The sequence below is a fragment of the Cucurbita maxima genome, unplaced genomic scaffold, assembly GCF_002738345.1.
Source record: "Cucurbita maxima cultivar Rimu unplaced genomic scaffold, Cmax_1.0 Cma_Scf00009, whole genome shotgun sequence".
Classification (NCBI taxonomy): domain Eukaryota; kingdom Viridiplantae; phylum Streptophyta; class Magnoliopsida; order Cucurbitales; family Cucurbitaceae; genus Cucurbita; species Cucurbita maxima.
In genome coordinates, this window is record NW_019272025.1 from 6,125,718 (window position 1) to 6,151,768 (window position 26,051).

Here is a 26,051-nt window from a genome sequence, read left to right on the forward strand (position 1 = left end):
AAACTATTACAAATGATATTAGAGCCAGGTTTTGAATGAGGACGTTGGGCCGCTAAGGGAGGTAGATTGTGAAATCTCACATCAATTGAAGAAGAGAACAAAATATTTCTTATAAATGTGTGAAAAATTTCTTCCTAAAACACGTTTTAAAATCATGAAACTAGCTGAAATACGAAATGAGTCAAAACGGACAAACATCTGATTTTAGCGACAAACTTGAAGAAGGCTAAGTAGAAAAAAAAGATTATCCCTTTACAAACTCAATAGAGAGAGAGAAAGAGACATATCTAATCATTTTTATTCTTATGATCTGACTGGGACAAAATTCCAAAGTAGTTTGAGCTGGCATTGCTGATTTGATGTTACAGCCCCAAAGACTTTTTGTTTCTAAGTTTAATTAGGCAGAAATAGTAAAATGAGAGTGGAATACATTACCCCTTGCGTCCATTGTAAATCTGCATCTTAATAATCAACCATTAAACTTTAATGAAGCATTTAATATAACATAAGAATCTCCCTAAAATCAAATCATTCAGACACAAGTTTTCATTTCTTCAACCATCAATGATACGTTAACCAATAAAATGTCTATTTCATTCTATAGTTAAGCTCGCCAACAATTATGTAGAGCAAAGCTTTATTTGAGGATTCAACAGCCGCTAATCACTTTTGATTATGTGCCAAACGAAGAAGTGAAACAAACAAAATAAGGAAGAGATTATGATGAAGCAAGAAACAATTTTGGTTCTAATTATTAAGAAAACTTAGAATCTCCAAAATTGAATCGTTCCTGCGGGAAGAAAATTCAAAGGGAAATCCAAATCTGAAATTTCTTATGGAGATAGATGGTTAAGAAAAGTCAAAGGGTGGCTTATTTTCAACGTTTGATTGTCCTGTGGCACGTAATAGCCTCAGCCTCCACTACCTTCTCACCACCTTCTTCGTGTCTATAAAAGAATGTGGCTCTGTTTATACTCCCTCACAACTCTAAAGGACAGCTAAGGGCTTAACCTAATTGTTCTAACTTAACGCCTCAACCTCTCCTACTTCGTCTATTGTAATGGCATCTTTTAAAGCTTTCATGCCTTTCTTATTTGTTGTGTGTTTGATGGTTGGGTCTGTGAGCGCACAGCTGAGCTCCACATTCTACGATACCACATGTCCCAATGTATCAAGCATTGTGCGTGGTGTTGTGGAGCAAGCACTGCGAAGTGACGACAGGGCTGGTGCCAAGCTCATCCGTCTCCACTTCCACGACTGCTTCGTTGATGTAAGTTGCTCGACTCTCTGTTTATTTCATTTCTTTTTCGACGTCGTTAAATCACTAATGGACTCAAGAGCTTACGTTAGATTAATATGTTAAAGAGTTGAACCTATCTAATACTCTAAAATGAAATAATTGTCTTTGTAGGGATGTGATGGGTCGGTGCTATTAGAAGATCAAGATGGCATAGTGAGCGAGCTGGGTGCAAACGGAAATGATGGCATCACAGGTTTCAATATTGTTAATGACATCAAAGCTGCAATCGAGAATGTTTGTCCCGGGGTCGTCTCTTGTGCTGATATACTAGCCCTTGCTTCTCGACACTCCGTCAACTTGGTACCTACTTCAATATTAACTATATTATAAACAAAAATAACGCCAATACTATGTGCATCACAATTTTGAACTACATTAATTAATTAACACAAGCTAAGCCATGTCGTCGCATTTTGCAGGCAGGAGGCCCGGGTTGGGAGACTCAATTAGGAAGAAGAGATGGAAGAACAGCAAATTTGAATGGTGCCATGGAGCTTCCAAGTCCTTTTGACGATCTCTCAGTCCTTAGAAGAAAGTTCAGGGATGTTCAACTTGACGATACTACCGATCTCGTTGCTCTATCAGGTAATCATTTCAAACTATTTACTCATTCTATGTTGTGAACTACGACTCTCCATAATGGTATGATATTGTCAACTTCTGACTTTTCCCAAAGGCCTCGTACGAATGGAGTGATATTTCTTAACCTATGATCATTTCCTCAATTAGTCAATGTACGACTTCATTCCAACAATCCTCAGCCTTCCAACCTTGAATGTTTTAAAGATTAAATAGACACACGATCATAAATAATCCTGGTACATGCATGCGCAGGTGCACACACATTTGGGCGTTCGAGATGCCGATTTTTCGACAGACGGCTAAACACTTCAAACCCGGACCCGACCCTGAACTCGACGTACGCGGACCAGCTGCGCGAAAACTGTCAACCAGGGCGAGACACATTCGTGAATCTGGACCCAACCACACCGGACACCTTCGACCGCAACTACTTCACAAATCTTCAGAGCAATCGCGGGCTTCTGGAAAGTGACCAAGTTCTGTTCTCCACCAGCGGAGCTCCAACTATCAGTATTGTCAACAGCTTCGCCAGCAGCCAGAGCCAATTCTTCACCGCCTTCGCTCAGTCAATGATTAACATGGGAAATCTCGGGCCTTTGACTGGGAGCACAGGAGAAATCAGGACCAATTGCAGAAGACTCAACTAAAGCGCGTGATTCTTAGTATACATAAAACATATTTATTCATACAAACTAATACATGCAAGTGTATCAAAATAGATATCCATATAGTTGTGTGTGGAGGGTCGGTTTTATGGTCAAAGTAAGAATACTAAATAATGTAAAGCGCGTGCAGGAGACTCGCACAAGCTTCAATGCTGTCGTTGTTTAGTTTGGAGAAGACAAAGTGATTTGTGTTTTTTATTTTTGTTTGTGATGTTACAAGAAGAAGCAATGTCCAATGATAAAAGAACTCACAAGAGATTTGAATTTTTAGCTTCTATAATATGCGTTAGATTCACTCCTCAAGTCCTCTTTGGTTTTCACTCTCAGATTTCTTTTTAAGATTTTTAAAACGTGTTTACTACGAAAATGTTTTTACACGCTTACAAAAGTTGTTTCGTTCTCCTCCCCATTCGACATGGGATCTCAATATTCACCCCTTTAGGCCTAGTGTCACAACCTAACTCTAAATAAACTAGGTTGTGACCCTCACTTTATGACATGATGTTGAGATATTGAAGAATATATTTAGCTATGGAATATATCTTCGATATTATATCTTTTATTTATGATTTAATTTACAGTATATTTTATTTTATTCTCAGTATTTAATTATTTTATATTTTCCTCATTTGGACGTATCCTATTTAAAGGATATCAATATCAATGATAATATATATCTTCCCAATTCTATTTCTATTTCTATCTCTCATTCTTAACATGGTATCAGAGCACCCATCTTAGTATTCCTAATATCTAAGCACCGATCTTAGTATTCCTAATATCAGAGCACCGATCTTGGTATTCCTAATACTCCCTTGGACTCGGAGTATTAAACCTAAACCCAAACCTTAACTCAATCAGTGAAGCCTTTACAGTCGTTAATCATCCAATATCAAGAATACGTTATAAGCATCTTCAAATTTTTCACCAAGCTCAAAGGTGACATATTCAAGATGTTCGTATTCTCTTTCACAGCCTCTCAAGTGATCCAGAGCACCGATCTTGGTGTTATTATCCTGTAAATCATTTATGCATGGACCAAGAAGTGATCAGGGAGGATATTCACTTGTTCCAAATCAAATTAAATGGAACAAGTTACTAATCCTCGAGTCAATCATTGCGGTCTATTTCTAAAGCATTTATGCATGAACCAAGAAGTGATCAGGGAGGATATTCACTTGTTCCAAATCAAATTAAATGGGACAAGTTACTAATCCTCGAGTCAATCATGTCGGTCTATTTCTAAAGCATTTATGCATGAACCAAGAAGTGATCAGGGAGAATATTCACTTGTTCCAAATCAAATTAAATGGGACAAGTTACTAATCCTCGAGTCAATCATTGCGGTCTATTTCTAAAGCATTTATGCATGGACCAAGAAGTGATCATGGAGGATATTCACTTGTTCCAAATCAAATTAAATTGGACAAGTTACTAATCCTCGAGTCAATCATTGCGGTCTATTTTTTACTGATATTTTCATTACTGGGAAGACAAAAGTGTTATTGACCTACACTCTCTTCTCAAAGACAACTCGGGTGTTATTGACCTACATTCGTAAAAACAAGTTGATGTGATTACATACACTCTCAAACTTGAGGGAGAGTGTTGAGATATTGAAGAATATATTTAGTTATGGAATATATCTTTGATATTATATCTTTTATTTATGATTTGATTTACAGTATATTTTATTTTAATCTCAGTATTTAATTATTTTATATTTTTCTCATTTGTACTTCTTGTATACTATTTAGAGGATATCAATATCAATTATAATATATATCTTTCCAATTCTATTTCTATTTCTATCTCTAATTCTTAACACATGAGAAGCGGCGACCCTCAAGTAGCGCCCATCCGACCACACGAGGTACTAGACGAGTGCCATGATGCGACCGAGGAGGACAATGCATCATCTAACACACCACACAAAGTGGGCATTGAAGACAAGTAGAGACATAAGCAAGATAGAGACATCTGACAAACTTGTTGAAGGGCCGGGTAGGGTCCTTGGCCTAAACCTTAAAAGTTGAGGTTCCAGAAGGAATTTGGGCATGCGATTCTAGAGTTAAGTTCATCCATATGAAATATGAATGCTCGCTAAATTTGGTGTCAATAGAACACCAAACGGCCACACTATGGCACCGTATGTTCGTCAAAATCATGTCTATGGCTAATGGATTAAAAATGACTCAAAATATACTATAGAAGTACCATGGTGTCAGTTGTCCACCACCCTTGGGCCTTATGGCCTATGCGAGCTACCCTGTGACACATACGTGGGTCACAACATGGGCGAACGTGCCGATACGAGTGTCTCGGGAGACTTCCTATGAAATGGGTTTTTCAAGGACAATATCGGGCGGTACGGGTGTGCTGGTATTGCACCCCAACCTGCATGTCGGAGGTTGCTACATACACCCACTATTCGGTACGGTATCTGTAAATGACATGACATGGGCATAAGAGAGCCAATTCCTCGATAAGGACCCGAATGGATGGATGTTTGGGATGTCCCAATGAGATGAGTGACACATGGGTCTGTTCTCGATGACATGACCGAGTGAGTTGTGATGGCTGACGACACCCCGAGACTCGGGATGGCGTCAAGGCATATGGGTCATGTCGATGGGAATCAAGATGACAAGATGAGACGCGATGTAGTATTGAGAGACGTTGGCTCTAAGTAGAGGCACGGTTGAGTAGAATGACTTGGCCTAGTGTAGAGGTAAGTCGGTTGTGTCACAGACGATTGAACATGCACGCGCAGGCGGCGTGTGTGGTCGAACAAGCTTGGACTCCACACAAGCGATGTTCAATTGGCGAAGACAAACCTCGCCTAAGGTCTGATGAAGCCACAAAATTGGGGCGAAAAATATATATGGGGCGCGATTCCCCTTAAGACTAGTCGGGAGCGTGTTAAGATCACGTTGCTGCGCGATTGAAAAAGTAGGACCGTGACATCCAGTGTTCTTGCTGGCACTTGCTCCCTTCTCCAATCGATATGGGACTCAAAATTCACCCCCTTCAGGGCCCAACGTCCTCATTGGCACACCACCTGGTGTCTGACTGTGATACCATTTGTAAAGGCCTAAGTCCAACGCTGGTAAATATTGTCTTTTTCGACTTTTCATTCTCAGACTACCTCTCAAGATTTTTAGAGCTAAAGAGGAGTTTCCACCCATGAAGAAAATCATATGGTTACTTAAAACTTACTTTAATTAAACCCATTCGAATTCTATTTAATTTTTAAAATATATTTTTGGTTACATCCAATACTTATATTTATTTATTTTGTTCTTCGACCATTCTTGATAAGGCCGAAAACAAAAGATTCTTTAGTGCCTAGAGTCCCTGAAGCCCCATCTTGAAAAGGCCTATCAGAACAAAAGATTATTTACAGCTAAAAAGGGCCTGGAGCCCAATCTTGAGAAGGCCCATCAAAAACAAAAGTTTCTTTACAGCTTAGAGAACCTGAGGCCGAATCTTGAAAAGGCCCATCTGAAACAAAAGATTCTATATAGCTTACAGCCCCTGAGGCCCAATCTTGAAAGGCCCATCTGAAACAAAAGATTCTTTACTGCTTAGACTTAGAGAGCCTGAGGCCCAATCTTGAAAATGCCCATCTGAACAAAAAAAAAAAAATCTTAACAGCTTAGAGCCCCTGAGGCCCCATCTTGAAAAGGCCCATCAGAAAAAAAGATTCTTCACAGATAGGCCCTTGAGGCCCAATCTTGAAACGGCCCATCAGAAACAAAAGATTCTTCACAGCGAAGAGCCCATTAGGCCCAATATTGAAAAGGCCCATCGATATAGTTTAGAGCCATGAATTAAACTACGAAATTAAGATTTGAGAGTGACAAATATAAATTAAATGAAAAATGAAAATGAAAATGAAAGAGGTGGTAAGCGAAGTTACGACGTCGTATCATTGGTCTTCCATCGGTCTTCCATCGGTCTCTTCACCGGCTTAAACCCTAAACCCTGTGGAGTGAAGAAGAGAGGTGAGAAAAAACCAGCCGAACAAATGCTGATTGCTCGAAAGCTTTCTGCTTTGAAGCTCAAACCCATTCTTTCCCTGCGTTTCGTTTCCCCTTTGCAGCGCTCGCAGTTATTTTCTTCACCTTTCTGCTCAAACCCACGAATCCTTTGCCCACTTCCTTCCGCTATTCCACTTCCTCTTTCGCCTTCTTCCTCCTCCCAGCCTTTCTCTTCGAAACCCATACCTCCAGAATCTCCGCTTCTAACCCGTGATGGGAACTACTCCGAAGCCACTTCCCGATTCTCCCTCGTCTGCCCTGGCTGTGGAGTTCACATGCAAGACACCAATCCCAAGCATCCAGGCTTCTTCGTCAAACCCTCAAGGAAAGATTCCAATTATCGCCTACTTACGCATCTTGTGCCAGTCGACGATGAATCTGAATGCCCCGATCTCCTCAAAAGAGGCCTCGTAATGGAGCCTGAACATCAGAAAAGTGAAGAGAATGTGAACGAGAAAGCCCAGAAGCCGACTGTGTGTTCGCGGTGTCACTCATTGAGGCACTATGGGAAGGTAAAGGATCCTGCACTGGAGAATTTGCTGCCGGATTTTGATTTCGATCATACTATCGGTAGGAGACTGGCGTCAACGACGGGAACGCGGTCTGTTGTGCTGTTGGTCGTTGATGCTGCAGATTTTGATGGGTCATTCCCAAAGAAGGTCGCGAAGTTGGTCTCAGCGACTATTGAGGACAATTCAACTGCCTGGAAACAGGGGAAATCGGGTAATGTGCCTAGAGTGGTGCTGGTGGTGACAAAAATAGATCTGCTGCCTAGCTCTGTATCACCAACGAGGTTTGAACATTGGGTAAGGCAGAGAGCGAGGGATGGAGGTATCAACAAGATAACAAGTCTGCACATGGTGAGCGCGGTTAGAGATTGGGGGCTGAAAAGTTTGGTGGAGGATGTAATTGACTTGGTTGGGCCGAGGGGAAATGTGTGGGCAGTTGGAGCACAAAATGCTGGGAAAAGCACGCTGATTAATTCAATAGGAAAGCACGTTGGTGGGAAGATCACGCAGTTGACTGAAGCACCAGTTCCTGGTACAACTTTGGGGATAATCAGAGTGGAAGGTATGTTTCCGGGTCAAGCCAAATTGTTTGATACGCCTGGCCTTCTCAATCCCCGTCAAATTACTACGAGATTGACAAGGGAAGAGCAGAAACTTGTTCACATCAGCAAGGAATTGAAGCCGAGGACTTACAGGATAAAGGTAAGGAAATTGATTTTTATTAAGAGACGTGAAATTTCGAAAGAAACGCTGCCCATAAATAGCAGGGATTTCAAAGAATAATTCAAAATAGAGAATCCCCTCAATCCCTGGGAAAGAATATCAAGAATGTTGCTCATATGATTCCTTTTTGACGGGCACTAGTGTGACATAATAATCTGAAAAAATAGTTTTTCATGCCTGAAACTTAAGTGTTGCTCCATTTCCATTGAATCCTCGTTCTTTGAGTTTTAGTTTTCAGAGATGATTAGGTTTTGGGACAAGTAGTCGATGTTATTGACTAAGAGGATACATGATATAACTAACATGAAATACTTGTACCAAAAATTACATGGTCATTAAACTGATTGGCTAAACTTAAAAATTGTTTAGTACTCTGTGTAATAACGTTGAAATTTGAGGACCATGTTTCTACCTTCAATCTGATCTTCTGTACAACTATTTTCAACAAGAAAATGTGGTAGAGATTTCATAGTCCTAGTATCGCTTTTCATAGGCTGGTCATACAATTCATGTTGCGGGGCTCATGAGGCTAGATGTGGAAGAAACATCTGTGGATACAATTTATGTTACAGTGTGGGCATCTCCTTATCTTCCATTACACATGGGGAAAACAGAAAATGCAAGCAAAATACTGGAGGACCATTTTGGCAATCAGTTGCAGGTATTATTTGCAATAGTTAGTTTGATAATCATTTGTGCAGGTATGTTGCTGAAATTTGAGTGCTATTCGAGGACCAGTTTATACATATATGTGCATCATTTGACTTCTGAATTTGATTGTCGTAGTCTTCCTAACTTACATTATTTTTGGAATGTGCGTACTGCGTATGGCTTTTATAATTTATTTCGTCTGGATATTGATCACTACTTATGATCCTTTAGGATAATCAATTGATGATTCAACTGGCCTTCTATGCATTTTTTTCTTTTGTAATTTTGTTACATTTATGGTGTCATTGTGTTTGCATAATATTTATTGGAAAGTCATGACCTTTTATATTTATGAAAAGTTGCGTTTGGAATTTCTTTTTTCTGTTGGATAATATAATCTGATAGACTCTCTTACATTTAGTAGCATCCTCATTGTTTCTTGCTTTGCTCAGCCACCTATAGGCAAAGATCGAGTTGCAGAACTTGGAAAATGGGTGAGAAGGGAATTTCATGTTTGTGGGAGTAGTTGGGATTCAAGTTGTATGGATGCTGCTGCTGCTGGACTGGGTTGGTTCGCCATTGGTCTTAAAGGAGAGGCAGTCTTAAGCATATGGACTTATGAGGGCATCAAGGTTGTTCTAAGAAGTTCTGTCATTCCTGACAGATCAAACTTCTTTGAAGATGCTGGATTTACAGTCTCAAAAATTGTCTCCAAGGCTGATCAGGCTGCAAACAAATCACTTGATCAAAGTGAAAGGAAGAAGAAAAAGGGTGACTCCAAAGTTCATCTGCTGGCTGAAACGTCAACGTCGAAAGCTCGCTCGGAATGTGATTCTGCTTGAAGTTTGTTGCATTGTACAGAAAGTGGTCCACATCAGTGTATAAGCATGGTGTTTGATGGAATTTACACTAAAGAATTGCAACGCAGGCATCGTCAAGACTTCTGCCTGGAGACGAGGATTTTGAAGACTTTCAATCAGTGATTATCTTCTGGAATTTGTGTGACTTTCTCCTCCCGCAACACAAATCAAAGGTTGAACGAGGCTGTGATGCACTGCGTACTCAAAGTAAGTTGCTTCATCAGAGATAATTAAGTCCACTGCTTCATTTTCAAGGAAGGCTTCAGCTTCTTTACTCGTTACCCTAAATACTGCAACACCTAAACTGGACAGTAATTATAACTTGAGGGATTGTTGCGGTTGATTCTTTTTGCTAGTGAGGTCGTACTTGTCTGATCAACCCATCAAGATTGTTTCTTTTCTTTCTTTCTTTTTTTTTTTTTTTTTCTATTCTTTGTTCGCTTTCGTCTGCAATAAGCTGACTCCACAATTACGATAAGAGATGGATTTGGTTGCGCTTATGTACTCTACAATTGAATCGGTTGGACTATGCTTTGTGGTGTGGTTAGAACAGAGCGATTTTGGTGTATGTAACAATATGCATTTGACGATTAAACTGTCAATCTAACTTCGCAGTATGTTCTTCCACTCATTGAACNTTTTTTTTTTTTTTTTTTTTTTTTTTTTTTTTTTTTTTTTCTATTCTTTGTTCGCTTTCGTCTGCAATAAGCTGACTCCACAATTACGATAAGAGATGGATTTGGTTGCGCTTATGTACTCTACAATTGAATCGGTTGGACTATGCTTTGTGGTGTGGTTAGAACAGAGCGATTTTGGTGTATGTAACAATATGCATTTGACGATTAAACTGTCAATCTAACTTCGCAGTATGTTCTTCCACTCATTGAACTCTGTCATGAGGCGACACTGTCAATCTAAAACACTAACATATTTGTAAATTTTTATCCATTCTTTTTACCCAAAGTTTGATCTATGATAAAATCTTCTGTTGGAGGAATGTTGACACACTCGAATATCCTATAGAATACAAACATAAAGTGCCTTGTCTTAGTCACGTTTGTTCAAGGTGTTTGATCGCATCCATACATGTTCTATAATGTATTGTCTATGACCACATGTACGTTCCACCTATTTCGAACTATTTTACTTGTTTTCATGTATAGTTAGATTGTTACTAATTTTCATTATAGTTAGGTCTTAACTTCTCTACTAGATCTTTATTTACTAGCTTTCATTATAGTTAGGGATGAAAATATGACTAGGAGTCAATTCTCATTATAATGTCTTAAATATGAGTGAGGATATGAGTAATCATCAAATTATTTCTACCCGAATTATAGTATCAAAGTTGTTGCTTACTTACTTTTGTCTATAACATTACTTTGTTAAAAATTGTTTTAACATATTTCTTCGCTCACATTCACATTTTTTAACACACTACCTCAAATTATACGTATTGCACAATCAGTTACCTAAAATAAAATTCGGAAGTATCAATAATTTAAGATTATATTTATTAATGGACATGGACGTGTGCCTCTTTTTATATTATTTTGATTGAACGTCGGAGAGAAGTTGTTAATTTAGGACTAAATTGAAATGTGAAACCGAGAAAGAAAAGCCATTTATACAGCTCTGACGGAACCAATTTAATATACAAACACGGCCATGTACTCTACCAATCTAAAATTACAGCAATGTAACAACTATCTATTATGGGCACCAAACAACAAAATCTGCTGCCTTTCTTTCTGAATTCCTTGGGGATAATAAAATATGGTTTAAGCTACAGTTCTTCCATAACACAGGCAAGCAAGATACAGATTCTTCGCCCACTTTTCCTGCTCCAAAGAAAACACATTCAAAATCCACAATTTGCAATATCAATGGTTGTTATTCACCCACAATTTGCATGTTACAATCAGCGTACCTTTACATGGGTGCTTGGAAACTGAGATGTCCGCAGTGTTTCTTGAGTCTCGTCGCCGGGTTTGCGCCTAGGAACACTCAAGATAAGAGCTGCTTGATCCCAAGTTGCAGCTGTAGATGTTATTCGGTACCCATTATCCCATCGTCTGTGGATGCCTTCACTTGGATAGAGGAAATCAAGCTCCACAACCTGTTCAATGACTAATAAATTAATAGTGGAGAGAGTTAATATAATTCCCACACCAAGTTTAAAGTTCTACACTAAATAGAGGTAGAGCCATATGACAACATAATTAACCCAAACTGGTCAATAAAACCATAAACAAAACTCAACCTGGTCGCTAAAACCAGCATTGCGTGACATGACAACACCCCATCGGCTTCCTGCAGTTGCCATTGACGTCACATGAAATCCTTCTCTCCATTTCTTGTTTATCCACTTGAAGGGGAAAGAATCACTCACTTTGTACGACTGTTGGGTATATTGGGTCCCTGCAGAAGCAGAATAAAAGGAAAGTTAAAATAGTGGTAGGTACACATACATTGATAGCAAGAACTTGCAGAACTGATATCAGAACGATATTCTCTTCTATTGACTATAGTTTTTTGTTGTGCCCTTACAATAGAGATATAGACATGAAATACTAAGGAATAAAAAGAACTCTTAATTGTGCAAGAAAAACCTAGATAACAAGGTCTTTATGATTGATAAGGAGCCCAGGAGACAGAAAACAACAATTATCCATCTATAAAGCAACAACCAATGTCACATTAAACATAATTGATGCAGGCAAACCTTTTGACATCACCACGAGGGAGCTTCCATTATTAGCACCAGCAATAGAACTGATGTAATAGTTCTTTTCCCATTGTTCCATTATCCATTCCTGCTTATTTTATATTAAATTTAATAATCATTTCATGGAATACGACAGGAAATTTAAAACTTCAGTAATGAAAAATTGACTTCAAACTGAAAGAAAGAAATTGACCTTGTGCAGGAAAAAGGGAGAGAGCTCGTAGACTTGGTTCGTAAAACCAGTTCCAGCATCCATGATTAATGCCCAAAGATTTGAACAAGATGCCACAGAGCTAATAAGTAACCCATCTGCAATTCCTCTCTCTACATGCTGTGACAACCTTGCATCAGCCACATTATAATGATACCTATCACCATGGAAAGCAAGTTAATTAAGAGCATGCCATTGGAAATTTCCCATGGAATGAATGCCGCCTCAGCTCAATACCCCCTTTCTGCCGATCATTCTAAATACTTTTATTAATTGATTAGAAACTCCAAGGAAAAAGTAATGACATGCTTCACAGTTCATAGCATATGACCTAAAATCAAATAAATGTTCTTAGGTGTGAAGAAAGTGCCAGCAATCTCCCTATCATTTTGGGTCAATGCAAAATGTAATTCTTCTGGTTGCATGTAAAATGAGAGGGGGTAGTGAAAGCTACACAATCTAACTTCACCTTTGCTTCATTGGCAGCCGAGCATTGTAAACTGAAATCCACTGTGTCGCAGGAACACCTAAACGAACTTTCTTTCTTGGCTGCCCATCGTCTTCTTCTGGAATATTCAGCCTGCCACGCTTTTGTCCAACTTGACTGATAATCTAGCAATGATTATAAATAAATGATTTATTCAATAGAACATTTGATGAACAATATCATCCAAAAACTTGGGGCAATTTGATTACCTTCTGGGCACCATCAGTTTTTATGGGTCTTACTGCTGGATTTGGTCCAATAAAACCCTCAAATAGAGATATTAGCTTAGAATAATTGGGCTCTTCATCAAATTTCATGTTCACCACAATTTCAAGGAATTCTCTAATAGGTGGGGGGCAGAAGCAACACAACATTTCAGGAGACGTTGCCATCTTTTTTTTGCAAACAAGAAAGGATTTGTTGTCACCCTAACAAAAAGCGGCAGGTTAGAAGTTAGTTTGACAAGGAAACTAAAAACTTCAGCACAGTGCTAGATACACTCACAAATTTATAATACCTGATAGCCTTGCCATGGTAGCCTTCCTCGATGGAGAAAGATAAGAGTGTATGCAAGAGATTCAAGATCATCTCTTCTACTAGCAGTTCGGCCCAAATGTGCATGAACACTAGCATACCGTACAGTTCCTCTGGGGTGTTAGGCAAGAAAAGGTATCAAGAACATTGAACCAATATCAACATAACATGCCATAATAGCCACGTTATAAGAAAACGAATGCTAGTGTTAAGACTAAGTATCAAATGGACACATGCCAACAACTATTATGGATTCTATAACATCCATAAGGATCAGAATAGCATTAAGATTTGATGACAGCACACATCACTCACCTAAACATATCAGGACGTTGATCATATTCAACATGCTGTCCAGTAGAACTGTCTTTCCATTTAGTTGCTGCAGAAAAATTGTAAGATATAGATGACATAAGAAACAAAATACAATAATAACAAATTGAGAAAAAAAAAAAGTACAGTTACTATATCGGGTATAGAACTTTACTCGCCTAATCCAAGATCAACAAGAAACAATTTTTTCTCTTGTGCGGTAGAAGGTTGACCGAGTAAAAAGTTCTCTGGTTTCACATCTCCATGCACATAACTATTGATCATTTAGGGGGAAAAAAAAAGAGGTGGTCAAGATACAATATATTACACTAGAAAACTTGTAAGTCATTTTTAAAAAGAAACCATAATTGCATACCCTTTTGCATGCATCTTATCCAAGATTGATAACGATTCCACTGCTATGCAAGAGACCATTTCTGCAGACATACTGCTATAAATCCAACCACAATAAGACACATACAAATAAATGTCCAAATTACATATTCCACGATCCATAGACCAATGATTATTTTCTTACAGACTAAAGACTAGAGATGCCCAATTCTGAATCATATTGATTTAGTAATAACATCATTAAGAATGGGGTCGAGTAAAATCTCTAAAGACAAATGATAAGACACTGTCAATCAGGTCTCAAGATATCATCAAATCTCATTCAAGTTTTGTTTTAATAAAAATCCCCGGACCAGAGTTGAAAACCATATGCAAAGCTAATTCCTCCAGCCGGAAATTGCATTAATCCAAATCACCATTTCACTTCTAGTATCAAAGATAAGTAATGCAACACACATGCAAGAACATATGTGACCAGTAAAGCAACATAGAGATACAAGTTCAAGAAACTCACGCCTGCCCTGAAGAATTCCATACATCCCACAAGCTCGGCCCTAACATGTCCATGACCTAAACAAGAAAGCTTAACATTCAAACTTGAAGGAAATAAATTAGAAAAATGAAAACCATATACCACAAAAAGATGAAGTTGTTGACACACCATGACGTAATAGTCTCCTTGTCGACCCTTATAGTGTACTTTTGGCACTCCATGACTGCCACCAAGTGCACTACTCAACAAAGTATCAGAGGTGAGTAAAAACAAATACAATTTTTATCAATAAAAATAACATCCACATAACCCAGAAAGTTACTCACTTGTAAACTTGCCATTCATATGGAGGACCATAATTACAACCTTTGCTATTTCTGTGTTCAAATTTAAGAGCAACCTGAAAATAAAATAAATCAATATAAGGTAAGAATATGATGATACATGGATACTGACAAATTAGAATTTATTTCATTTGCATATATTAATAAAAACTACTGCCAAGATGTTTTACCTCGGTAGCTGCAGCCCCTGTTGCACGATCATTTCCACCTGTAAGCCGACGACCAACAAATACTTGCCCAAATCCACCTTTGCCCAGTTTTCTCTCTATTTTATACACTGGCGACCCTCCTACTTGGACCTTGAATCAGGCCACAAAACATAAATAAAATTACAATGAAACAGCAATTCTGAAGACGGTAATTCACTCAAATTACTTCCCAGACATGCCAAGCCCAATAACACAAGATTTTAGAAGTTCAGAAAAGTAGATAAGCCGAAAATAGGCATCTTTCTTATTTTAATTCTATACAAGAAAAAATTCAGTAAACGTTTACGAGTAAGCTCAATAGACATTATGCAACTATTCAACTGAGATCAATAAGAGCTTAAAATTACTGTGGAAAGATCCTTCTAGAGTAAACCATGATATGTTAGCTCAGAGAGTGAAGAAGCGAATGCAGATGACTCGGAAGTTAAACTTTGACAGTCAACTGAACTGTTAAATTTGAGCATTCGATATTAAATGTTGTTCGGCAAATGATTGTCCCATAATAACACAAGTGAGCTGGCTACACTGCTACGATCGCTGAAAGAAAACTTACAAAAAACACCGTCGCCCAAAATTAAATGCAAGTTAGACGCTCATTTCTTGCAATTTTAATGTTAACAACACAATCAACCTAAAAGCCGCTAGCCCAAACCAAAAAATTGCAAATTAAAAACAGGAAACAATGAGAACAACCAAACTAATGTAGAGCGTATTTCAAAATGAAATGTACCTTTTCCGGAAAAGGCGCTGAGCTACCCTCTTCCTCTATGCCAGCAGCCTTATTAGCACTCAAGCCGCCACTTTCATCACCCATAGCGCCCTTGTCTTCTTCTACCTCGAGCCCTTGCACTTTTTTGTCCTCCAAATCAGTATCCCTCTCAGATATAACAATCACCTCTTCCTCCTGATTCTTGTTTAATTCTTTGATTGCCAACCTCGTTCTTGGCCTCGGTCTCGCCTCCGCAGCTTCTCTGGCGACCGCAGCTCGAGTTTTTACGTAAGCTCCAGCCGGCGGAGGCTCTTGGAAGTGCTTCTGAACGATCCTACCGCGGCCTCTGCGCACACCTCTGCGAAGCACCGGCATTGTTCAAACCCATAAAAAAGTAGGTGCGAAACAACGCCAAAAATATGATCATTATCTTCGATTCAACTAAACTCCGGCAGCGTAGACATGGCCGAATTTTGCGGGGGAGGAGAAACAGAGGAAACTCGCAGGAAACTAAACAGGGATTCCAATCGACAATCGGAACAACGATGAGTGAGTGCGTGAGACTGATTTCTGATAAGAAAAATGGATCTTGAGGTTGAGGGGGCTTGAAATTGGGGTTAGGGTTTGACAGAAATGCAAGGGAAGAGAATGACTCTTCGTCGTCTCAACTGTAAGATGACGTGGAAACAAAATAGCGAATGCGAATGCGAACGCGATCGACTCATCAAATCATGTGTTTATATGTCTGTATAACGCGTAACCGTGATCTTCCGGATATACCTTTTCATTTCTCATTTATTTTTAATATCTTATGCTTTTTTATCCAAAACTAATATATTTACTTACTGTGTTTACTTTTAGTCGTTTTCTCACATAAATTGGCATAATATATTCTTGGGAAAAACACAACCATTAGATATCCACACTTTTTATGTAGTCCCTTAAATTATATTCGAATTAAATAGATGCTTACCATATTTATATTCTTAGATAATCAAGATTTCAAATGACATATTAATTTGAGTCCTAATTTAAGTAGGCGAAGTTGGAATTGGGGTTGTTCAATGCATCAATTCTGCCGTTGGATAGACCTTGAACCGGTCCACCAAACCTCTAGATTCGATTTGGGCCTGTCTTGCGCTAGATGACACTGAAAAATATAATATTATAATTAATTTGACTTAAAAACGAGTAATACATCACTTTTATTTTCGATTTCTCTTTCAACTTCAACCACACGTTACTACACAATTGAATCTCTCTATCCTTTGTTCAAACAAGCGAAAAAGATCTATGCTTCTTTTAACCTTATAATCTTACTTTTTAATCCCAAAACTAATGTACTTACTGCTCCCTTCCCTGTAGTTGCAATAGCTTGGTTGTTTAAATGGATAAAGCCTCAAACATGAAGCGAGTTTAGAATGAGCATGCCACAATGAGCGGTCCAGGCAAGACAAGCATAATTGAGACATTTAATATACAATATTGTATCGCGATCAAATCATCGAATATTCCAAGGGGCAGCGTTGCAAAACGAATGTGGATACTTTTGTAGATTAAAAATTGGGATTCTTTTTCTTAAATTTTGTTTGCTTCTGCGAGCACAAAATGCCCGGGAACAAAGAATCCATACACCTTTCACTCAGCTAAAGAATGGAACCTTCAAAAGTGGATGGAGGCTTTCAAACATTACACATAAAATTTCCAACCGCGTTTCCATTACAACGAGTAATGAATTAGATTCTAAAAGCATAGTGCATGTTGAAGAGCTTATGAATACTTTGTCCTCACGAGGTTAAAAAATTAAAAATTATACTTGGATCTGAATTTTTAGGTTTGTTTGCTCTAGCATAATAATTCTAATAACATAACTGATACATATAGCAAAAGATGAGCGGAAGAAAATGAAATACAAAATATGTTAATGGGTACATGATGATAATAAGCAATTTTAAAGATGGATGGATGCTGTGGTTTTATCTATATCCGAAAGGGAACCAGCGACGGTGGTAATGGGACTGGTGAGAGATGATGTAGAGAAGGAAGACGAGGAGAATGGCGACGCCCCAGGGTGAGCCGCCGGCGCGGTGGAGGGAATTCTGCTCCGGCAAGGGGACGAGAAAAGGGAGGCCGAGGGAGAGCAGGTGGAGGAGCAGCAGCAAAAGCAAGGGCACGGTGAGAAGGAAGAGCTTGAGTTGGAAGATGATGTCCTCAAGAAAGGAGTCGTAGAAAATATACCATGAGAAGGCCATCACCAGCACCAGGATCCCACCGAACACGCACAGCTGCAGAGGAGGCAACGTCAAGTACTCCAAGTAAGGGTACCGGTGGTAGTAGTAGTATCTCGCCATATTACATGTTACTGGCGTGTTTTGTGTCCTTCATTGCCTGCTCCCATTTTTATTTATAGACAGACCAGAATATATTTGAGCATATAAATGAAAAAAAGAAGCCCAAAAAAGAAGTGTGGTCGGTCTTCATCTTTTGCTACGTAGCTTTATTCCACAACTTACTTAGACATGCAAAAAGCTTACCCCTCTCATGCCAAAGTATATCCACAACTTAGACACGAAAAAGCTAGTTCAGATTTATTGACACTAGAATAAAATATGAATAAGCTTAGCCGACATGACGCATCATGTAAGGGCTTCAAATATTAAAGCCTCAATTAAGAAAAATAAAAATAATCATATAACGACAATCACGCAGTAACCTTATTGAGATGGAAAAGAAAAATAAAGCAATTACATGGGAAGTTGACATATGGATCAATAATGCAACACATAAATATTATATTCAACAATGGCATCCAATGAGGTGGCGTTGAAAAAGTGAGTTCTGGCCTCAGCATAGCCTCTGGCGAAACGGAAGCGGCCGGATCCTCCGACCACCGGCATTTCTCGTACGGTGTTGAGAATGGGATTCCGACCGAGGATGGTGATGGAGCTGCCGTTGTATTTACCGTAAGTGAAGGCGAAGTTCATGGCCATCAAAAGCCCGATTTCCTGCTGTGCAGCGGAGGCGTACAGGCCTTGTGACTTCCCCACGAGCTGGGATTTGGGGTCAGGGCCGACGGTTAACGGGTTGTCGAACATGTTGACGAGCCCGAACAACGTGCTGTTGCTTAGCCCTGGCAACACTGCGACGCTGGTGGGCTTGGTCCCGCCCACGACGTCGTGCCAGTACATATGGAAATGGGTCAGCTTCTCTTCCTTCAGCCTCAGCACTTTGGGGTCCAGGTTGCTGGCGAATGAATACTCCTTCGCCATGGCCGAACTAATTATGGCCATGGACAACACAAGAAAACCCAAGGAGGCGAATTTGGATGCCATGGCGGCCAGCGCTACCCAGAAGATTGCTTTTTCACCTTAATTCGTAGCTTGAAGAATGAGGAACCTAGAACTGGAAGTGTGTACATATATATATATATATATATTGTATATACGAATAATGGCATGAGGTGTAAAATGGAGAATGGGCAGGACATGTTTGACTGATTATCAATCGTCAGATCTTTGCCAGCGATATACGAATGCGATGAATTTGGTGATAACCAAAACGATGTTTTGTTTATTAGCGTGTAAAATTCCAAAACGTCTGCTTTTTAAATTATAATTAGCAATTTCCGATCACCCTCATTAATGTATTCTAAACGAAAAAGAGTTGCAGTCTATGAAGCAAACGTCATGGCTGATATCATGCTCCCTATAGCGACTGCATTTATGGTTCCTATTTGATTGAATAAAAATATGTCATTTGCTTATAGAGACATGATCTTTCTGTAATTAGTTAATATATGACTCCAACTGTACTGAACCCAGAAAGGACTACAGATGAGAAAAACAAAGGTACAGAGCATGTGAATAGAAAGAGATGTTGAATAAAGTGGGTGGGTCCATCCACGTGAATTGGAATAAGAAATGAGTGGTTCCTATGAATGGTAAAGCCAAAGCACAGTTAGGGTCTTATTAAGAAAACATTTATTAATTTAATTACAGACACGTGACATGAGAAGCTAATGTTTTTAGTGATAAGATTAAAGCAGAGATGGAGAATAATGACAAGAAATCAATAATGCAAGACATAAACATCGTACTGGACGATGGCATCAAAAGTGGCGGGGTTGAAATAGTAAGTTTTGGCAAGAGCATAGCCTCTGGCGAAGCAGAAGCGGCCACTGCCACCGATGATGGGCAATTCACGAACCCTCTGGAGGATGGCGTTGCGGCCCAAGATGGTGATGCTGCTGCCGTTGTATTTACCGTGAGTGAAAGCGAAATTCATGGCCATGAGAAGCCCCACCTGGTCTAGTGCAGTATAAGCATAAATCCCTTGCGACCTCCCAACCAGCTCCGACTTCTTAAGGTCAGGCCCGACGCTTAATGGGTTGTCGAACATGTGCATCAGCCCCAACGTCGACCCGTTCTTCAGCGATGGCAATACTGCCACGCTCGATGGGTTTCTCCCGCCCAAGTGTCGTGCCAGTACAAGTGAAAATGGGTGAGCTTCTCTTTCTTCAGCTTCAACACTTTGGGGTCTAGCTCGCTTGCATATCCCTCCTTCTTTCCCATTACCCTGACCACCCAATTGTTGATGGCCAACGACAACAAAATAACGCTCAAAATCCTGACTTTAGCTTCCATGCCTGCCGGAACTATGTTTCTTTCCCATCCGGTCTTTTGGAGCTTCGGGTTCCTGAACTTATGAACTAAACAAGTCTATTTATATAGACGTGCGAATCATGAGTAGGAGTAGATGTGAATCAAAAGAATCCTAAAAATCAATTTTCCATTAATTATATTATATTATATTGTTCATCTATTACTGTAAAAATTGTCATCCAACAATTTTGTCTCATTCTCAGTAACAATTATAAATTTATTAACAAAAACTGAGTAGGAGGACATGTGCCAAGTGTTAGTGGGGTTCATCATTATGATTCAACCAATCCCGTATTTACACGTGGATCATGTGAACCTGGAGTGCCACCGAAGTCTCTAAGAATAATAAAAAATACTTATTTAAATTAAAAAAACATGAAAACGATATTCAAATTAAAAACGTAAAGAAAACGGGAGATACACTTGTCTCTCAAAGTGGCCCTCTATCGTCTAATCATTTCATCTCCTTGAGAACCATAACTTTGTTTTTACTTATAAAATCATGGTGGATCCCCTAATTAGTTAATGTAATACACGCGACTATGCCAACTTCCCCCACCACCCTCTCTGTATTTCCCATTTTAAAACATTTGAGTGTTGCTTGGTAGCTGCAGCAGAGCATGTTTGTTTCGTAATTTGTTTGTTCAACCAATCCTTCTCAGGTGCGCAAGTCATATAGTTTGTAGAATATGAAGAAAAGTTAATGGAGGTTTGAAATGATACAATACAGGGAACCCACTCCCAGCCTTCCACTTTCACCCACCAAACCCACTAACACAAACAGACATTTAAATTATTGAAACCAAAAACATAATACTCTGTTCTGTTCCAAACAACTAAATTAAGGAAACAAAACGCAAACACAGACAAAAAAAATAAATGGGGTCAATAATGAAGTACGTAAATGTTGTATTCAACAACAGCATCCCCGGTCTTGAAATCTACCTTGCTGGTTCTGGCTTCCGCATACCCTCTCGCGAATCTGAACAGCCCACTTCCACCAATTACAGGCATCTCCCTAACTTTTGCCATAACTTGGTTTCTTCCAAATATAGTGATGGAGCTCCCCTTGTATTTCCCACTCGTAAACTCCAAATTCATCGCCATTAACAGCACAAGCTCCTCCTGCGAAGTCGATGCGTACAATCCCTGACCTCTTCCCCATAGTTTCGACTTCGGATCTGGAGTTGCTGTTAATGGGTTGTCGATCATTTGGACAGTCCCGAAAAATGTGCTCGACATGTTCGAAACAGGGGGCACCACTTGGATCGAGGTTGGGTTTTTGCCACTCATAACGTCGTGCCAGTAGAAACGGAAGTGGCTGAGCTTCTCTTTTCTGAAACCCATAAGTTTTCTGTCCACCGTTCTTGCAAAGGAGTGTTCCACTTCGGGCATAGCGACAGCCATGGCGGAGGAGATCAAGAAAGAGAGAAAGACGAAGAATGGATAGATTCTTGCCATGGAATCGTAGGCGTGGGAGCTCAAAGACAAAGACCCATAGCATCTCTCTGGGTGTATATATAAAGGCAGGCGCTTGGTTACTCTGTTTCCAGTTTCCATTTTTGATTTAATATTTTAATTATGATTCTAGAAGGAAGAGGCGGACAAGATCCCATTCCAAGAAATAATAATCGCGTCTCGAACTAATTTCGTGTGGGGTCTGAAATTGAGTTGCGGTTGTTGGAATTGGAGAAATGATGATATTCCTTTCACGCTTCCCAAATGACAATAAACCAACCCATTCAAATATACATTTAATTTAAACGATATGTGGTCAAGTCTATGTCTTCCCCCAACTTTCCACAGTGTGGAATTAATATTCAAACTTTTGTTTTTGTTGACTAATTGGCTCCATCGTTTTCAAATCAACCCAAACAAAGTAAAATGGATACTACTTTTTCATTTAATATCTCCAGGTAGCTTTACACCAAAATTGTCACGCAACACTTTAATATGTTACCCTTCTTTTAACTTAGGTAATAATTATACTTTCATCAATAAATTTATTTATATCACATCCTATTGTGTATTTGAAACGTAGAGTTACGCGTAAACATTATTAGTTAACCCATTCCCGAAAAAATAATTATACTTTTTTTTATTTAACTACTAAAATGATTTTCTTTCTCAATATAACTATAATGCTTTTAAAAATATATACAATTTCATATAATATTATTTTTTTTACTTAATAAATTTTATAAAAAATAAATAAATATTTTATGATATTGGTATTCTTATATGTTTTAAGTTATTTCTCTATTATGATTATTTCTAATATGAACTGCATACTATTCAACATTTATATTAATAACCCTCCAATTTTCATATAGTAGATAATGCCCATTTGCAACTAAAATCATCAAAATTATTACTAAATAATTAATTACAAGATTTTAATATATAAATACAAACAATATATAACTTGATAAATCGATTAGAGGTCAAATTTATTTATAAAGTATAAAAATTGAGTCGTTAGATAATAAAAATCGACACTGACACTTAACTTTTAAAGAGATTTAGTAAAATAAGTGGGGTTAAAGTTAAATGATTAAAGTGTTAGGAATTCAAAAGTTGAATTAGTGTAAACTAAAATTAGGATGAAAGTTGAGGGGTAAAAGTGTGTTTGAACCGTTTAACTTAGGAGGAACATGCAACAACTACAAGAACAATTCATATTTGTGTTATTGGTTCGAGGAATGGGTAGAAAATTGCGGAATCATTTAAGAAAATTGTTAGGATCACGCACACACTCGATCTTGATGAACACCAAAGAAAAGGATAGAGAAAATGAAGGGAGAACTCTAGCCAAAAAATTTATATTGATGACTTCAAGTATGTACCTAGGAGATAATACAAAAAAAATACATTTTCAGAGCACTGCCCAAGATATATATATGGTTTAGCTTAGCTATATATAACTATTTATCATATATGGCTTAACTTTTTATTATACATAATAACAATTTACTATCATTTACGTAATATAATTTTACTAGTATAACCGTTTACTCACCAATCTCTATAACCTAACAAATCTCCCACTTGGAGACTGATACAGTTAACGAAGAATTTCATTTTCAAACGATCATGAATATCTTCATTGCACCATACCAATTAAGGTTTTGCACAATCTCAATATTCCAACATCAACACATTTTGTCAACATGTTTGATGGATTCTTTGCACCCTCTATCTTCTTAAAACACATCACTATCTTCCACTAACGTGCAAGTGAAATGGTATCGCCTTTCGTGTTTCATCTTTAAATGATAGACCGGGTTCTTCACCACCTGTATGACACTCTGACTATCTTTTTAAAGAATCTTTTTGTGCTGCATCTTTCCCAATTCTTCCAGATAATCTGTCATCCATATCGTCTTATTTCCCGCTTCAGCTATTGCCAAGTACTCAGCCTCAGTACAACACATTTTTGAAGCCTAGACGTCCCATCATCCATGGCTTGCTCCTACTTGGTTGTATCCTCCAAATGTAGAGCCTCATCAAAAGGCTCTGATTCCCTTTCATAAGCAACAGATAAAAGTGTAATGAAGGTACATACATATATGGTACTTTGATAGTACAAGATGATCTTCTCAACACTAGTTCAGGTGTCACTTGCTCTACTGCTGGTTCCTCTACAACAACCACATGAGTTTGTTGAGTATTTGCTACAAGATCACTAGGTGATTTTCTCCGCAACTCAACCTCAACTCCCACTTGCTTTGTTGTCTTGGAACCTTGCTCCACATCTGGTTCCTCAATAGTAGTCTCAGGAGTTTCTTGAGTATCTCCTACAACAACACTAGGGGAGTTTCCCTACAACTCAAGCTCAACTCCCACTTGCTTCGTGGTCTTGGAACCTTGCTCTACATCTGGTTCATCAGCAGTAGTATCTGCTACAACATCACTAGGTGAGTTTCCCTGCAACTCAAGCTCAACTCCCACTTGCTTCGTTGTCTTGGAACCTTGCTCCACATTTGGTTCATCAGCAGTAGTATCTACTACAACATCACTAGGTGAGTTTTCTTGCAACTCAAGCTCAACTCCCACTTGCTTCGTTGTCTTCGAACCTTGCTCCACATCTGGTTCCATTTCCAACCGCACTTTCTTCAATTCTTTAGCAGTCCTTGTGAAGCTAACTCGTTTCTGCTTGCTCATAACGTAGTTCTCACAATGACCCACATCAACAAATTTCAGACCTTCTAAAACTCCTTTCGTAGCCCGCGTCTTCATTCCTTTTACGCTCATATGTCCAAGTCTATTGTGCCATAGACTTGAACTTGAAGCACTCTCAGCAACAACAACTATGTTCATACACCCTGTATAAGATTCTAGATTTTGAGCCACGTGCTACCACCGTAACACCCTTCATAATCTTCCACGAACTCTTCCCTAACTTTGTTGCATAACCTGCGCTGTCCAACTGACCAATAGAGATCTGGTTCTTCTTGAGACCAGAAATATATCTGACATTCTTTAATGTTCACTGATTTCCTGCCGGAGTTTTTATGCATACATCTCATTTTTCTTTAATCTCCAAACTTTGTTGTCGGCAAGATACACCTTCTCGAAATTTCCAAACTTGAAATTCTGGAACAACTCTTTATTTGGAGACGAATGAAAAGATGCACCTGAATCCAAAATCCAGGATTCAATCGAACTGTCCATGCTGAGGATTAGAGCATCCCCAATGTCTTCTACTGAATTTATAAAATCATCGTTATCTCCAGATTTGTGATTTTGCTTTCTCTTTGGTCTTGTACAACCTGTCCGAAAGTGACATTTTTCTCCACAATTCCAACACTTTACGTTTGGTCTATTTGGAGATTTTTCTCGGTTCTTTGATTTTGATCACCCTTTGTTTGGGCCTTCGGTTTACTTCTTCCCCGTTGGTCAACACTGAGAACACTACCAGATGAATTTCCAATTTCTCGTTTGCGAATATTTTCGCTGAGAACTACATCTCAAATTTCATAAAACTTTAGTTTACCAGATCCTCGTGAACTGCTGATTGTGGCAACAACAATATCCCACGACTCGGGTAAAGATGACATCAAAATCAATGTTTTAATTTCATCTTCGAAATTAATTTCCACCGAACTCAGTTGACTTATGATCATATTGAATTCATTTATATGATCCACAATAGATCCACCTTCAGACATCTGTAGATTGAACAATCTCCGCATCAAATACACCTTGTTCATAGCCGACGATTTTTCGTACATATTCGACAGCGCCTTCATCAGATCTGACGTTGTCTTCTCCTTTATGATGTTAAACGCCACGTTTCTGGATAGCGTCAACCAGATCATCCCTAAGGCTTTTCGATCCTTGAGCTTCCACTGCTCCGTGGTCATGGTATCCGGCATCACTCTCAACAGGGGTTCGTAAAGATCTTTCTGGTACAGATAATCTTCACATCTTCCAGAAACAGAAATCGGATCCATTGAACTTCTCAATTCCAATCTTTGAACTTTCCAACTTCACAGATCGTGGTGACTTCCAGTTATTAGGATCGCACAACAACGCACACACTAGATCTAGATGAACACCAAAGAAAAGGATAGTGAAAATGCAAGGAGAACTCTAGTTAAAGGTAAAGGATTTATATTGATGACTTCAAGTATGTATACAGAAAGTACCTTTTCAAAAGCTTACTATAGTAGA

The 26,051-nt window shown here is 38.8% G+C and overlaps 5 protein-coding genes and 1 pseudogene across 6 annotated transcripts; 2 read left to right on the forward strand and 4 right to left on the reverse strand.

Moving 5' to 3' along the window:
• The first annotated feature begins 998 nt into the window (after positions 1-998).
• LOC111483916 (peroxidase 2-like) lies at positions 999-2,530 on the forward strand. The gene is made up of 4 exons (XM_023130287.1): positions 999-1,270; positions 1,412-1,600; positions 1,720-1,885; positions 2,135-2,530. Exons 1-4 carry the CDS (start codon positions 1,061-1,063, stop codon positions 2,527-2,529), a joined length of 960 nt encoding a protein of 319 aa, XP_022986055.1. The 5' UTR covers positions 999-1,060; the 3' UTR covers position 2,530.
• A 3,926-nt stretch (positions 2,531-6,456) lies between these two features.
• On the forward strand, positions 6,457-9,964 carry LOC111483924 (GTP-binding protein BRASSINAZOLE INSENSITIVE PALE GREEN 2, chloroplastic). Its single transcript, XM_023130297.1, has 3 exons — positions 6,457-7,801; positions 8,316-8,483; positions 8,926-9,964. Exons 1-3 carry the CDS (start codon positions 6,578-6,580, stop codon positions 9,313-9,315), a joined length of 1,782 nt encoding a protein of 593 aa, XP_022986065.1. The 5' UTR covers positions 6,457-6,577; the 3' UTR covers positions 9,316-9,964.
• A 963-nt stretch (positions 9,965-10,927) lies between these two features.
• LOC111483733 (casein kinase 1-like protein HD16) lies at positions 10,928-16,437 on the reverse strand. 2 transcript variants are annotated; one of them, XM_023130024.1, is made up of 16 exons: positions 15,736-16,437; positions 14,967-15,095; positions 14,779-14,852; positions 14,621-14,690; positions 14,474-14,529; positions 13,982-14,053; positions 13,785-13,879; positions 13,609-13,675; positions 13,277-13,406; positions 12,969-13,187; positions 12,742-12,884; positions 12,255-12,429; positions 12,059-12,149; positions 11,597-11,754; positions 11,264-11,452; positions 10,928-11,174 (listed from the first exon to the last, which is right to left on the reverse strand). In XM_023130024.1, exons 1-16 carry the CDS (start codon positions 16,087-16,089, stop codon positions 11,115-11,117), a joined length of 2,082 nt encoding a protein of 693 aa, XP_022985792.1. In that variant the 5' UTR covers positions 16,090-16,437; the 3' UTR covers positions 10,928-11,114. The 2 variants fall into 2 exon arrangements, with proteins under 2 accessions (XP_022985792.1, XP_022985791.1); XM_023130023.1 differs by having other exon boundaries at positions 13,982-14,056.
• A 1,096-nt stretch (positions 16,438-17,533) lies between these two features.
• Positions 17,534-19,111, reverse strand: LOC111484383 (dirigent protein 22-like). The gene has a single exon (XM_023130945.1). It carries the CDS (start codon positions 19,044-19,046, stop codon positions 18,483-18,485), a length of 564 nt encoding a protein of 187 aa, XP_022986713.1. The 5' UTR covers positions 19,047-19,111; the 3' UTR covers positions 17,534-18,482.
• A 481-nt stretch (positions 19,112-19,592) lies between these two features.
• Positions 19,593-20,467, reverse strand: LOC111483774 (annotated as a pseudogene).
• A 571-nt stretch (positions 20,468-21,038) lies between these two features.
• On the reverse strand, positions 21,039-21,950 carry LOC111483773 (dirigent protein 7-like). Its single transcript, XM_023130078.1, has one exon. The coding sequence runs from the start codon at positions 21,933-21,935 to the stop codon at positions 21,261-21,263; it is 675 nt and encodes a 224-aa protein (XP_022985846.1). The 5' UTR covers positions 21,936-21,950; the 3' UTR covers positions 21,039-21,260.
• Positions 21,951-26,051: the final 4,101 nt, after the last annotated feature.